Consider the following 12,845-nt stretch of genomic DNA (forward strand, 5'->3'; position numbering starts at 1 on the left):
CACAAAGCGACAGCCAGGAAGACTGGGATTATCATGAGCAGCAACCTGGATGCTAGAGATTATTTGCTGCCATAGAAAATGGTAGAGATCTTGCTGCAGACATCCCAAAGCCAGGCAAAATGGGAACCCAGAGCTCTGCCTGCACGAACCCCACAGCCAGAGTGTTGCAAGCTGAGCTGCCTTGCTGTTTGTTGCATTCATCCCAATCCCTGTGAATGAAGACTCGGAATGCAGTCAAGGTGATGACTGAGCATGAGAGTGACTTTATTTAATAAAAGACAGGAGGGCTTGAGAGGTCAAGGGAGAAGATGGGACCCCTCTTGTCAAGATGAGAGTGGCTCAGAGCTTGTGCTGCTGCCTGGTGCCTGGGACTGGCAGCCTGACTCTAAGTCCCCATCTAAGATGCTCAGCTTCACCTCACTGATGCTGACCTGCTCCTGCATGGTGGTGCTGCTGTTGGGGCACTCGGGCTGTGCTTGGGATGGGCAGCACTGCAAAGGCGCTGGGTCACAATACAGGCAGGTGACTGCTGTGTCTGGCAGGCTCAGGTCAGCATCTTCAGCAGAGCCAGGAGATATGAGATCATGAACGTGGATGAGCCCCTTGTGTCCATCACTGTTACCATGTGGAAGGCTGTCATCCGAATTGCAGCGATTCGTGCTTAATAAGAGCTCTCCATTGATGGAAACACACTGCACATCACTACTTGGTTTGGATCTTTGGGGTTGACAAGGGCTCGAATCACCTAGGAAGGCATAGAAACACAAGGGTTAGTGTCAAACGTTTGCAAGTTGAATCATGCAAGAGGTTGTTGATACTTGGTAATAGAGTGGCGGCAGGAAGAAGCAAATAGGCTTCAATCAACAGAGCCACTGTCTTGAAAGTGATCCTCATGCAGGTCCAGCTCGTGTGTTGTTTCACTGTAATCTGCTTCTTTGGGTCTACCTAGTGGGCAGCAGCACTCGAGCTGTTACTGATATCACTGAAAAGAACTGGAGACAATTGTTCTATTCCTAAGAGCTTCAAGGTGCCTAGAAGCACAAATAGAAACCAGCAGTATTTCATCACTTCACCAAAAAGAAGGTCAAACACCTGAGCTGTGAAGAGCAGTTACAGAACCTATGCATAAGATCACACCAGACATACTTTGTTCTAACAACAGTTATGGCACATAGTCCATTTCCTTCAATATTCCCAAAATGAAATGATGTGGAGCATTACAGGGAAAGAAACACGGCACACAGACACTATGACCCTGATTATACTCAAGCAGCAGACTTAAAACAAGTCAGAGTTTTTTATTCCAGGATATTTCAGGACCTATCATGTGTGAAATTCAGTTACACAACAGTGCCTAGGTGCCTGCGTTTCAAGCAACTTTCAGATCACAGCCATGTAAAATAAAAACAAATTCAGTGCAGAAATAGCAAGCCTGTACCTTAATACTCATGAGATTATCCATTTTTTACAGCACTCTGACTAAGTTCTAAAACTTGCTCATCCCAGTTCACTTCAGCAAGTTCCACCAGTTCAAGCAACGCAGTTCTGAGATCCTGTGTATGTTATGCAGATAGAATTGAACAGTGCAGGAATAATCTCTGACAGCTTTAAGAGCTCTGTTCTGCTTACAAACTCTCAGTCCAAAAGTATTCGCAGGTTTAAGGAAATGAACACCTGAAGCAGTTGGATCATCTGCCATTTGCTGCATTCTGCTTCTTGGCATCATGATTAGCACAAAGGGTTTTCTGCTGTCCTGCAGAGATGGACGAAGTCCTGCTTACAAATGGACCAAGTTCCAGTGTACAGCAGAGTTTGTACCAGACTAACAAGCCACGTCATTCAATTCATTTGCTCAGGTTGTTATGCACTCAGAAAGGAAACAGAACTGACTGTTGAATTCTGAAGGTAATCTGTGGGGTCCTGTAGAGAGTGTTTTTTACAGCTAGTTAGCTGAGAAGGGTCGTAAACACGGTGCGGTTAATCAAGCAGCCATAACACCTGCAAGGACAGTGAGAACATCAGGATGCCCTGTGATGGTTAGAAACTAGCCATGGTTCTGGGAACTCAGCAAGGGAGTATCTTTCAGGATGATAACAACAAGCTGTTAAGATACTCGGGGATGGTGTGTAATTGGGAACCAATGATGAGCTCCACTTTTGCAATATGTATGAGCTAATTATCCGTATTATAAAGGTACACGCAGCCAAGGAATAAACGAGATTCTCTGATCATGTCAATGACAGGTGTGGTCGTCTGCTTTTCTCCCACCGTTCTGCAACATCATTGTTGTTTAGTGTCACTGGGTTCGTTAAACTGCTGTTCATTCTCAGATTGTTGGGTTTTTTTCATTTTTTCCCTCCTAGACCCATTCACAATCTCCCTTCCCTTCCCCTCTCGGCCGCGCCGCACCGCACTGTTAGAGAGGGGAGGTTCTTTGTTCCTTCTCTCCCTGGGTTTGTTCCCACTGTCACCGAGTGAGCTCTAGAGAGAACTCCGTGACACAAACTCATTGCAAAGTCTAAGCTAGAAGAAGCGTCACCTCAGTGTATCCCAGAAAAAGAACAGCGTTGAGATTTTAATTGGTTTTGGTTTTTTGTTTTATTGAGGGTGGGTTGTTTTTTGTTGGTTTTTTAGGGTTTATTTTTGTTTTTTTTTGGTTTTTTTTTTTTGGGGGGGGGGGGGGGGGGAGAGGGGGAGGGGTGGAGGGGTGCGAGGGGAAGGGAGAGGGAGGGGACAGTTGTTTGGTTGTTTTTAATATACAATAAAGCTATACAGTTCCGCTGTCAGTCGCCTCAGAGAGTTCCCGAAGGAGCTCAACCACATTCTGCTCAACATCGAGTTGTTCCATTGAGTGGAGCAATGGTAGTCTTGCAGATGGAGCAATGCAGGAATTCTGACAGGATCTCCAGGTGTATCCAGTTCATCAACTGAAAGCTCCGCAACCAAATTGGAAGGGACCAGTCCTCTTGTGCCATCTGTCAGCTCTCCCTGAAATCAGCCATTCTCACCCACATCTCCAAAGACATTACGTTTTGTCCGGCAGTCAGAGGAAGCTCGTTTTCTGGGTCCTCATTAGGACCCTCAACAGGAATGTAGCTGTGTCGAGCTAAGAATCTTCAAACTGCTGGTGATACCTGTCCTGGAGAATGCAGGATGAAGGACAAAAGCTCTGCTCTCACATTCAGGGCCGTCCTCTGACAGAAGGCAGCACTCAGGACTGTTCCCAAGGATCTCTTTCATGGCTTTCAGTTCAAGCTCCTGGTCTTCCAGATGACCTTGAAGACTTCGGGCCTCTTCAATGGCAGAATGGAACGGACTGGAGCTATTACGGAGATTCTTGTTTGACTGGGTCAGAGTCTGTCTCGTTGCCTTCCCCAGCTCCATCTGCTGCTTCTGCTGCTCTCTTTTCCCTCTTGCGTGCTCTGTGAGAATGAGTTTCAGAAAGCACTACTCAGTGACAGGAAATAAGGGGAAACTTGAAAGACTTTGCAACCTAAGTCCTGGCAGTGTACTGCCAGCGGCTGATTTGGCCGTCCAGGATCCTGGCACCACAAATGCTTCATTGCCAAATGCAGCAATAAGGTGTTCTGGGGAAAGGCCAACTCACAGGTAGTCTTTGAGCACCCATATCACAACACCAACGGCCAGCACCAGCGCAGGCAGCAGCATCGCTGAGACCGTCACCGGAATGTGGCGCTTCCGCACAGATGTGTGAGCAGCAGCCTCTGTGCTTTTGCCTGTGTTCATCCCTGGAAAAAATGAGACAATGTCCCACGTTACCTTCAGCTGTGCTACAGATAATCTCTCAGTGTGCTTCATGGACCCAAGAGGTCATTTTGTCAGTGGGTGCCTCCGTCTCTGGTGCCGAAGCACCGGAGGACAAGAAGGATTGCTTCCACCTCTCGTTGGGTACGGAGAGGCTGCACAGGCACTACCCGTGTCCTCCTCTGGGCCGAGAGCTGGGGCTGTACTCTGGGGTCTGGGCTTGGTCTGTGGGGAGAGCTACAGAGCAGAATCCCTCACGCTTTTCCCGGCATGCGTGTCCTGAGCTCTCCTGTGGGACGCCCCCCAGGCTGAAGGTCAGGCTTCAGCCAGCACAGGGCACAGCCAGAGCCAGCCCAGGGGAGAAACACTCCTGCTTCTTTTACATGTGCTCTATGCTCACACGCTCAGGTCTGGCTGCTGACCTGGTGTGCAAGAGCTGGCAGCAAGAGCCTGCAGGCACGCAGTGACTCTGGTTCGTGACACCGTATGACCATAGGACAGAAATTACCTGGCATGCTGGTTGGTGCTGCCTGCATTCCTCTGTCCGGGACGGGCAGTGTGGGATATCCACCTTCCTGCAGCGCATCCGGGACCGGCAGTGTGGGATATCCACCTTCCTGGAGTGCATCCCTCTCACTTTGTTGGTCCGTTCCTTTAGAAAGAAAGCAGGGCAGTAGGATTGGGATGTCACGTGCCCTCATCAAAAACTGAGCTTCTCCAATCCCGAGCTCAGGTAAAGTCCAGGCCCCCCCCCAAGTACACTGTGAGCCCCTCTGTTACCCAAGGGCATTTGGGCCCTCCCAGCTATTGGACAATGCTGACTCCCTCACACCTCTTGAGAAATCAGCTCCTGTGCAAGGCCCTCACATACTGTGCTGTCACCAGCCCGTCACAGCCAGGTAGCTGCAGGCTGAAATCCAAGCTCTAACACACAGTCCAAGCCTTCAGAATTAGCATCTCCACCTCATTTCCAGCATTAGCAAAGGCAGCCAACCCTGCTCGGGATGCTCCTCCTGCCTTGAACTTGCTCAGCTGCACGGAGGGCTTTGGATGAACAGAAGAACAGCACTTGCCACTTTGCCACTTGCTGCCATCTGGGTGCCAATGACTGCACAAAGCAGCTCTGACAAGTAATGGTTGTGCTGGGGGAGCAGCTGCCTCTGGGTCTTGGCTGGATGCAGACCATCTGGCAGCAGACCAGCTCTGGTGCTTGACAGCACCTGCAAGGTGATACACGGAACACGGCTGCAGCACGGCTCTGACCCATCCCTTCCTGCTGTGCAGGCTACAGCCTGCCCACACCTGTATATCACACCTCAGCTTCCCAGGTCCCACAGTGAACAGACTGAAGTATACCCACCACGCTCTGCCTTCTCCATTTCCTTCAGCAGTCGCTTCAGGAGACGGGATGAGCCCTGAGAGTATTTTCCTCGATTGGATTCATCCTCTTCTCTTTCCGGACCTTAACAGAATGTATGAAGTTAAATATCATGTGCATGAAGATCTGAAGATCAGTGGCAAGTCAGCCAAGTCAGTGAAGACAGAGTACTCACTGCTGGGATTCCAGTTGGGCTCCAGCACAGGAGGAAACCGATGACCGGGCAAGGCCCACACTGGGGGCACTTCTGCAACCAAAGACCCATGAAAAGTTTTAGTCACACACTACAGCATCAACTGAGTAGCAGAGCATACAAGGGAGGGCCTGCAGACACAAGTGTGATCAGACACAGGTGAGGAGAGCTTCCGGCACATGTGGGGGCCTCCTTTTCCCTGAGTGACCTGTAGGGTCTGGCGGTGGTTGGGGAATGCCACAGCCCAAATACAAAGGTCTGGGCTCCCTCAGCTGCAGAGGGGCAGCGGTAACCTTCCCACTGAAATGTTGCAGCTCTCCGAGAGAAAAAATACTCATGGCTCATCTGTGCAAACCCTTCCGGGCACAAACAGGCTTGGAAGACATGGAGAGGATCTCCAGTAAAATTGCACCCAGGTAAACCATGAGAGTATGAACGTTTCAGCCTCCAAGGAAACAGACACTCACAACTTACCCCTGGGTTGTCCCCCAGGCACAGGCATGAAGTTCGGATCCAAAGGAGCATCTGGAAAGGGAGCACGAAGCTCATCATCTAGAATCAAGAACAGATGAGATAAGTCCCCACTTATATACACTATATGGTGTGATCTCCTTCTCCCTCAGTAACTGGATGTGGGGCATGGGAGAATAACTCAGGTCATGATTTCCAAAGTTGCAGGGTGGACGGGATGACCCGTAGGCTGGCACCTGGTAGCGTATGCAGTGCTCTCTCCGGGCCACGTGCCACATCTCTCACAGATTACGTGGAAGAAGATGCAGCCCCCCAGGGCTTTCTTACTGGGAGGCCTCTGATGGACAGCAAGGTCACACTGAGGCACTGGAGGAAAGCACACCTGTCTCTTCCCCTGGGCTGTGGACTGGGGCTCTGGCTTGGAAACTGGGGAGTGCCATGAGCCTGAAGCAGAAATGCTCATGCACGCCCAGCACGCCTCTTCTGAACTCTCCCCGGGCATCTCCCAGGACGAAGGCTGTGCTGCAGCCAGCAATTAGCAGAGCTACAGCCTGGCATGGCTGGAGCCAGCCCTGGGGAGCAGCGCAGCCACGGGCTCTTGCCCGTCTCCTGCAGTGCTGCCCATCACCCCCTACCCAGCAACACCCCCATGGAAGGCAGGCCCCAGGCAAGTGTACTACAGGGCCGTGGGGACACAGCCTGACTTCTTGCTCCCAGCGCTGCTCAGTTTGGGTCCCATCTCTACCCACTCACCTGCTCCCCATGCTCGCCACGGAGCAGCACAGCTCTCCTGGAAACACATGGCCACCAATAGGAGGAAGAGGACAAGGCGGGCAGGGTCCATGGCCGCCCCCACACTTGCACCACGCTTCCAACACCACCGCTGCAGCCACAGTGAGTGTCGCACTGAGCCAAGCCTGCAGCCAGGCCTCGTGAGCTCATGACGCAGCTCAGCACAGTCATAGGATGGGGCATTGTGACCTCACATCTCTGTGATTCCGGGTGGTGGCTCCCCGCAGGCTGCTGCTCTTGTGATGCACTGCACCAGGACTGTGTGGAGCTGGTGCTTACATCATAGAAATGCAGAATCATAGAATGGCTTGGCTTGCAAGGGACAGTGAAGAACTCAGAACCCCAGCCCCACTGCCTCGGGCAGAGATGCCACCCACAGAGTCTTGCTGCCCAGAGCTCCATCCAGCCTGGCCTTGAACACCTCCAGGGATGGAGCATCCACAACTTTGCTTGGCAAACTTTTGCAGAGCTTCAACAACCCCAAGAAGGCATTATTTCCAGCCTGGTGCAACACCTCAGGCCACAGAGGTAGTGACGCAATATGCACAGGTTATCCACGCGTTTGAAACGTGCTGCAATTAAGCAAGCCAAGCAGATAAATCCTCTCCAGTGTGGAGGATGATGGCTGAAATACAAACACGGAGAAGCTGACCTTCCCACAGACCCGCCAAGTCAAGTGTCACGTGCTTACATTTTTGTTGATAGATCTGCAGTTTCATCTTTTTTTGATGGCTAAGGAAAACCCCTTTCCTGCACCAAGTGTATTTCCCACGTGTAACGTGCTTCCAAGTCTGATTTTAGTAGCAGATATTGAAGGCTTGCTAGTTGGCACCTCCCATCCCCAAAGTCCCAGTGAACTCACCCACTGCTGACAACTGGATGCTTGGTGGCGAGAGAACCATCACCTATAGGATCCCACCTGGGTTTCCAGAAACTGTTGCACCTTTGGATACATGGCGATAAATACTGTGTCCATACAACACCCTCATTGAATCAGAGCCTGCCACCTTCCCTACAACCAGGCAAAGGGCGCAAAGGAAGCTGAACTGCTGAACCAGGCACCAATGGGGCTTACGTGTTTGCATCAAAAGACAAAATACCAAGCAGAGAGCGTGGGAATCAGATGTTGTTTCTGAAGCAGAATTAAGATTAAAAAAATCGATTTCACAGTCTGACATCAACCCTCCTCCACCCCTCCCATACCCCCCCCAGAGCACCCCTCCCTTCCTTCCCTCTTTGTTTAAAGGAAACAAGGGGCCTGGGAGAGCAGGAAGGATGCAGATAAGGAGTGAGACCTCACGGAAGACATCAGGCAAGGAGGAGAATAGATGTTGTAAATACCAGAAGAGGAGTTGCATCCCCCTGATAAGAACAAGAGGGGTCTGCATGCTAAACAACTATTGAATATGTATCAGAATTCTGAGAAATCATTGACTATGTATGAGATGTACCTATATCTGTGTCACGATTTTACAAGTCCGTGTGCAAGTCTGGTGGAGCTATCCCCCTTGCACCCAGCGCTGGAATAAACATACCTGCTTTATAACCCATCTATGTGTTATACAGTTTGATTCCGCAAGTCACTTACACCCCATATTTTCCCTAACAGCCACACTGGGTTATCTGGATTTGTTACATTTATCCATAGTTGCTGGCAGATGTTTCTCTCTCTCTCTCTGTCTTTAATCCCCACACAGCCCATCTTCCCAACTGTGGGTTTCGGTTATGAGGTATGCACCCATAGGGTCCATGCCCTGCTTGTAGATATTTATCCTGCCCAGCCCCAGGTGCCCAATCTGAGGCAATAGTTTCACATCCCTAATAGGCACAGTAATATGAGCCTGGGTGGTTACAGTATCCCCTCCCTGGGTTTGAGCTTAGGCAAAAATAGTAACCCTTTTGGTTTAGACTGGGCTGTATAGGTACCAGGTCACACAGGGATGTAAGGAAGCTTGGTGTGGGTGGCGTTGTGCTGCTATACAAAATGTGATCACTGTGAGAATCCCCAAGTACCAATGGATACCCCTAAGGCCCATCTTTCCCCACAGTTCACTCCTCTGCCTCACTTGTCAACTGGGTTGCAACCAGCTACGAGGGGTTTTTTTAGTTCTTCTCAGCAGCAGTAGTGTTCTTCAGGGGAAGCCTTTACCTGGAATACCCATTGGGCTTGTCGCAGTGTGAGTTTCAAGTCATCACCCCCGGGAGCTACCTCCCACTTCTCGTCACCGATGGGTCCTTTAACACGGCTGGCATGAGTCCATCCTCTCTCTGCGGTTCGAATAGCTGTTTCTGCAGTAAATAGAACAACATAGGGTCCTTCCCCTTGTGGTGTTAGTGTAGCTTCTTTCCAAGTTTTTATTAGGACCCCATCCCCTGCCTGTACCCTATGGATTGCTATCTCCAATGGGGACTGCTGTGCAATCAGATCCTTCTTGTAGTTCCTTGCACCCATTCATTAATTGTATAAGATTTTAATTGATCATCTTGTAAATGGGGGTGACCAAGAGGTATTTCAAGATTATAGGGCATACCATAATCTTCCCTCTTTGTTTAACAAAGACTTTGAATAAAATCATCATATCAATACTACAATTGCTGGCCTGGGATTATTATCGCCTCTTTGGGGTTCCTGGACAGGAGAGGTGCACCCAATTGATTTCAGCGGTCCTGCCTGGGTGGTGAGGTGACTTCTTGGGATGGCTGATAGGAAACTGTTACATAAAGGATGGGCTCTATGAAAGCTAAGGCACAGGTGTTGACTCCTGCAGTCCCGGTAATTTCGTGCACAGACAGAGGCAAGGGAATTTAATTCTTGCCTTGGGGGGTCTCTTGAGTCTCAGGTGAGTCTTGGGACTCAGGTGAGTCTGGGAGCGCGCTGTTGCTGTATGGTACCCTGTGCACTTGATGAAGTGCCAGCAGCACACCCCTAATAATCCGAGAATCAGAGCGAGGTACTCCAGAGGGAATGGGCCCTAAATCCAAGAATCGTGTGAGCTGAGTAGTTCGCAGCATCATTCTGGAGATAAGGGGAATAGGAGCTGCCAAGTACAAGGGAAAAGCATCCCCAGAATTGTGCCTGAAGATAAGCCCCTTGGGGAGAAGCTTCAGAATTGGAAAAATAATCCCAAAACTGGGGATAACGAAAAAGATGTTTAAATACTGTATACAAAAAGCCTAGAGAGCCACTATAGGGAAAATCATTATTTTGACCAAAATAGGGGTCTGACAAAGATTGGGTTTGTCAGACTTTGAATTTATATGTAAACAGTAATACTCCCTTCTCTGAAAAAGAATTGGCTTATGACATTGAATGGGTGCAAGAAGTAACAGTTCCTCACAAGGAGTCAAAGTTCAAAAGAAAAAAAAAGCAGAAAGATCATAAATGGGATCCCTTAGATACATTCCCTCTCCCCCCCCTCAACCCCCACAATTTCTAGATCAATGCAAGCAGCAGCAACCCCTCCAGAGAAGGGGACTGGCTGAGCTGCTGATCCCATGCAGGGCCCTAGAGGGAGGATGCACTCTCAATTACTGAGGGAACTGGAACAGCGTAAACAGGACCTGGAGAGTTCACCTTTCCCTAATACTAATCTTACAAATACTTCACATTATCCTCTTAGGGAAGTCTCCTTAGGTCAAAGGAAAATAGGGAATGCTAAGCTGCCATTTTTACTAGCAGAGAAATCAGGAGATTCAAGGAGGAAATTGATTCCTTAACTGGGGATCCCGTAAGAATAGCAGAGCAATTAAATCAATTACTAGGACCTAATTTCTAATCATGGACAGAAATGATGCTTATCATGTGTAGAGAGTGTTTTTTTACAGTTAGTTAGCTGAGAAGGGTCGTAAACAAGGTGCAGTTAATCTAACAGTCATGCCACCTGCAAGGGCAGTGAGAATAACAAGATGCTCTGGGATGGTGAGAAACTAGCCATGGTTCTGGGAACTCAGCAAGGGAGTAGCTTTCAGTTGATAACAACAAGCTGTTAAGATACTCGGGGATGGTATGTAATTGGGAACCAATGATGAGCTCCACTTTTGCAATATGTATGAGCTAATGATCCGTATTATAAAGGTACACACAGCCAAGGAATAAATGAGATTCGCTGATCATATGTCAATGACAGGTGTGGTCGTCTGCTTTTCTCCCGCCGTTCTGCAACAAACACCTATATACAAATTTAAGAACACAACGGAGTAACTGTTACTGTTTATTAACAACCAGTTTTAATAATACGATAAAAGTACGTCCTGAGAAAGGGGAACAAACATGCTTCTTCAAGGTTTTTTAGCTGTTCTGGATCTCAGCCGTCGCTTGGTGATCAGATGATCACTTTCCTTCTTTTGTTCCTCAGATTCCTGAAGAAAACATTTCAAAAGTTACTCATCTTTTCGCACAAGACTGACAAGCTCTTCTTGACCCACGCAAACATATTTCTTCCCCTAAATGGATTTCAGAATGGCATTTGCTTATTATATTTTATTCAGAAAACTATGGGATACCGAGATCATTTTAATGCAGCTTAATCACAAGGAACAAATATGGAGAATGTACAAAATCCTGTTTATCTTAAAAAAGCACACACATCTGAGGAAAGCCTGAAGGCAGCTTTCATTTTGAAATGCTTGTTTTCAAAAGAGTATTATAATACTTGTTTTGTGAAACATGAAGCGTTCAGAAAACATTTTTAGCCTCAATCCCTGTAGCTATGACTTGCCCAGAATTTCAGTTCTCGGTTCAGTTCCATGTTCTCAGAACTACAGTGAGAAAAGAAATTGTCTCATCTTCTTCATCCTCTAACAAAAAAAATATAACATTTTGGTTTCTGCCCCTATCATTTGTCAAATCATCAAAAAATTCAGAGGGATATTACAGTATGGGCAAATGATCACTTTGCTGAACAGAAAAAGGACTCTAATATAATTAAAAGATGCAGTTTCAACAGAGCAAGAATGTTCTTAGCACAATAGCTGCCGACAGAGTCATGAAACTGGCACATCAGATCCTTTGCAAGTTGGCTTAGACAGGAGATCATAGTTTAAGCATACCTAAAAAGCTGTGTAAGTTGTGCTCTAGAAAAGCGTGTAGTAGAATAATCCCACTCCAACACATTGAAATTATCTATGATTCCAAATTAGAAGACATCTCCGTGATTGCTACATCACCTACTTAGTAAACTGTAAGCCAGCCAAACACAGAGATCTTTGAGGACAAAATAAAACAGAACAGCAGGAAGACCAACAAGAATGACTTAGTAGAATAAAGAAATACCTCAGTACTTTCAACCTCCTCCTGCAAATAGATGAAACCTCCAGTCTGTTTGGACTCCTTAGTAGTTTATTTTAAGCCAAGACTACAGTATAATCGCTTACCGAAGAAGCAGGTATATCTAGAGGGCCAGAAACGACAGTGGAATACAGCTTCCTTTTGGATCGTTTTGGCTTGGTCTCTCCTTCTTCGAGACTTTCAGGTTCGTTTGATTTAGGAGAACTTACTGCTGACATCAGCTTCTTGGCTAGAAGAAATTTGTTTTGATACATAAACCAATCAGCTTACTGGTTTTGTGAGTCTTTAAATCAATGAATGCAAAAAAAGCTTCGTAACAAACTTGGTTTATAAATGACACGTAAAATTTAAGTGAAAATACTCAGAAATTGTATTTGTTCGTCGAGGTTCTTTATTGCTTCTATAGCTGAAACTGTTTATAGGTTCAGGTACGGCAGCTTAAAGCACACATTAAAATGGATTATGAAAGACAATCATGGCTCAGAAGTCGCTGGAAGTCAGAAACTTCAGCAGGAGTTAAACAACAGGCCTAACTTTCGTGCTGACAGAAGCACAAGACAGAACCAACTTTCTCTGTATACTTGTAGGTTTTCACAAATGTAATAATGAATCTCTGAAGAGACGAATAAATGCATTTACTTCATAAATCAAAGGACAACTTAACATGGCAGACAAGTCTAAGAACACATACATTAATAGCCTACAGCAGAAACAAGCCATTCTACAATGTCTAGAAAACATGGAATAAAACTTATTCTACACCAACCTTTAGAGTGTATAATAGAAGGAGAGCTTTGAATAAAATCTCCAACTTTTTGCAGTGTTTCATCCTTCTTTTTAGTCAGTCTTGAAGCATGTACTCGCTTTCTCAGGAAGTAGTCTTTTCCGGATTTCTGTTCAACAGAGATGTGAACATGTGAAACAAGAGCATTGTTTAAACTTCATTTTAGTTCAACGTT

General features: G+C 47.3%; 1 protein-coding gene and 1 long non-coding RNA gene across 2 annotated transcripts; both read right to left on the reverse strand.

Moving 5' to 3' along the window:
* Nucleotides 1-2,775: 2,775 nt before the first annotated feature.
* On the reverse strand, nucleotides 2,776-9,614 carry LOC146757624 (uncharacterized). Its single transcript, XM_085520700.1, has 6 exons — nucleotides 9,492-9,614; nucleotides 5,319-5,427; nucleotides 5,126-5,227; nucleotides 4,274-4,417; nucleotides 3,608-3,749; nucleotides 2,776-3,422 (listed from the first exon to the last, which is right to left on the reverse strand). Exons 1-6 carry the CDS (start codon nucleotides 9,612-9,614, stop codon nucleotides 3,326-3,328), a joined length of 717 nt encoding a protein of 238 aa, XP_085376826.1. The 3' UTR covers nucleotides 2,776-3,325.
* Nucleotides 9,615-10,797: 1,183 nt separating this feature from the next.
* LOC146757625 (uncharacterized) lies at nucleotides 10,798-12,111 on the reverse strand. The gene is made up of 2 exons (XR_014936112.1): nucleotides 11,973-12,111; nucleotides 10,798-10,958 (listed from the first exon to the last, which is right to left on the reverse strand). It is a non-coding gene; the product is annotated as an uncharacterized LOC146757625 (long non-coding RNA).
* Between the last annotated feature and the right edge of the window lie 734 nt (nucleotides 12,112-12,845).

Source organism: Coturnix japonica, chromosome 20, assembly GCF_054131305.1.
Source record: "Coturnix japonica strain WE chromosome 20, WE-NBRP24, whole genome shotgun sequence".
NCBI lineage: Eukaryota > Metazoa > Chordata > Aves > Galliformes > Phasianidae > Coturnix > Coturnix japonica.

What these genes read in the sequence shown, in the direction of transcription:
- LOC146757624 (XM_085520700.1), bottom strand. Translation starts at nt 9,614, where the DNA reads ATGATGCTGCGAACTACTCAGCTCACACGATTCTTGGATTTAGGGCCC. An exon ending in GCCCAACTGGAATCCCAGCA is followed by an intron (nt 5,228 to 5,318) that starts GTGAGTACTCTG and finishes CATTCTGTTAAG; the next exon opens with GTCCGGAAAGAGAAGAGGAT. An exon ending in AGCACCAACCAGCATGCCAG is followed by an intron (nt 3,750 to 4,273) that starts GTAATTTCTGTC and finishes CATTTTTTCCAG; the next exon opens with GGATGAACACAGGCAAAAGC.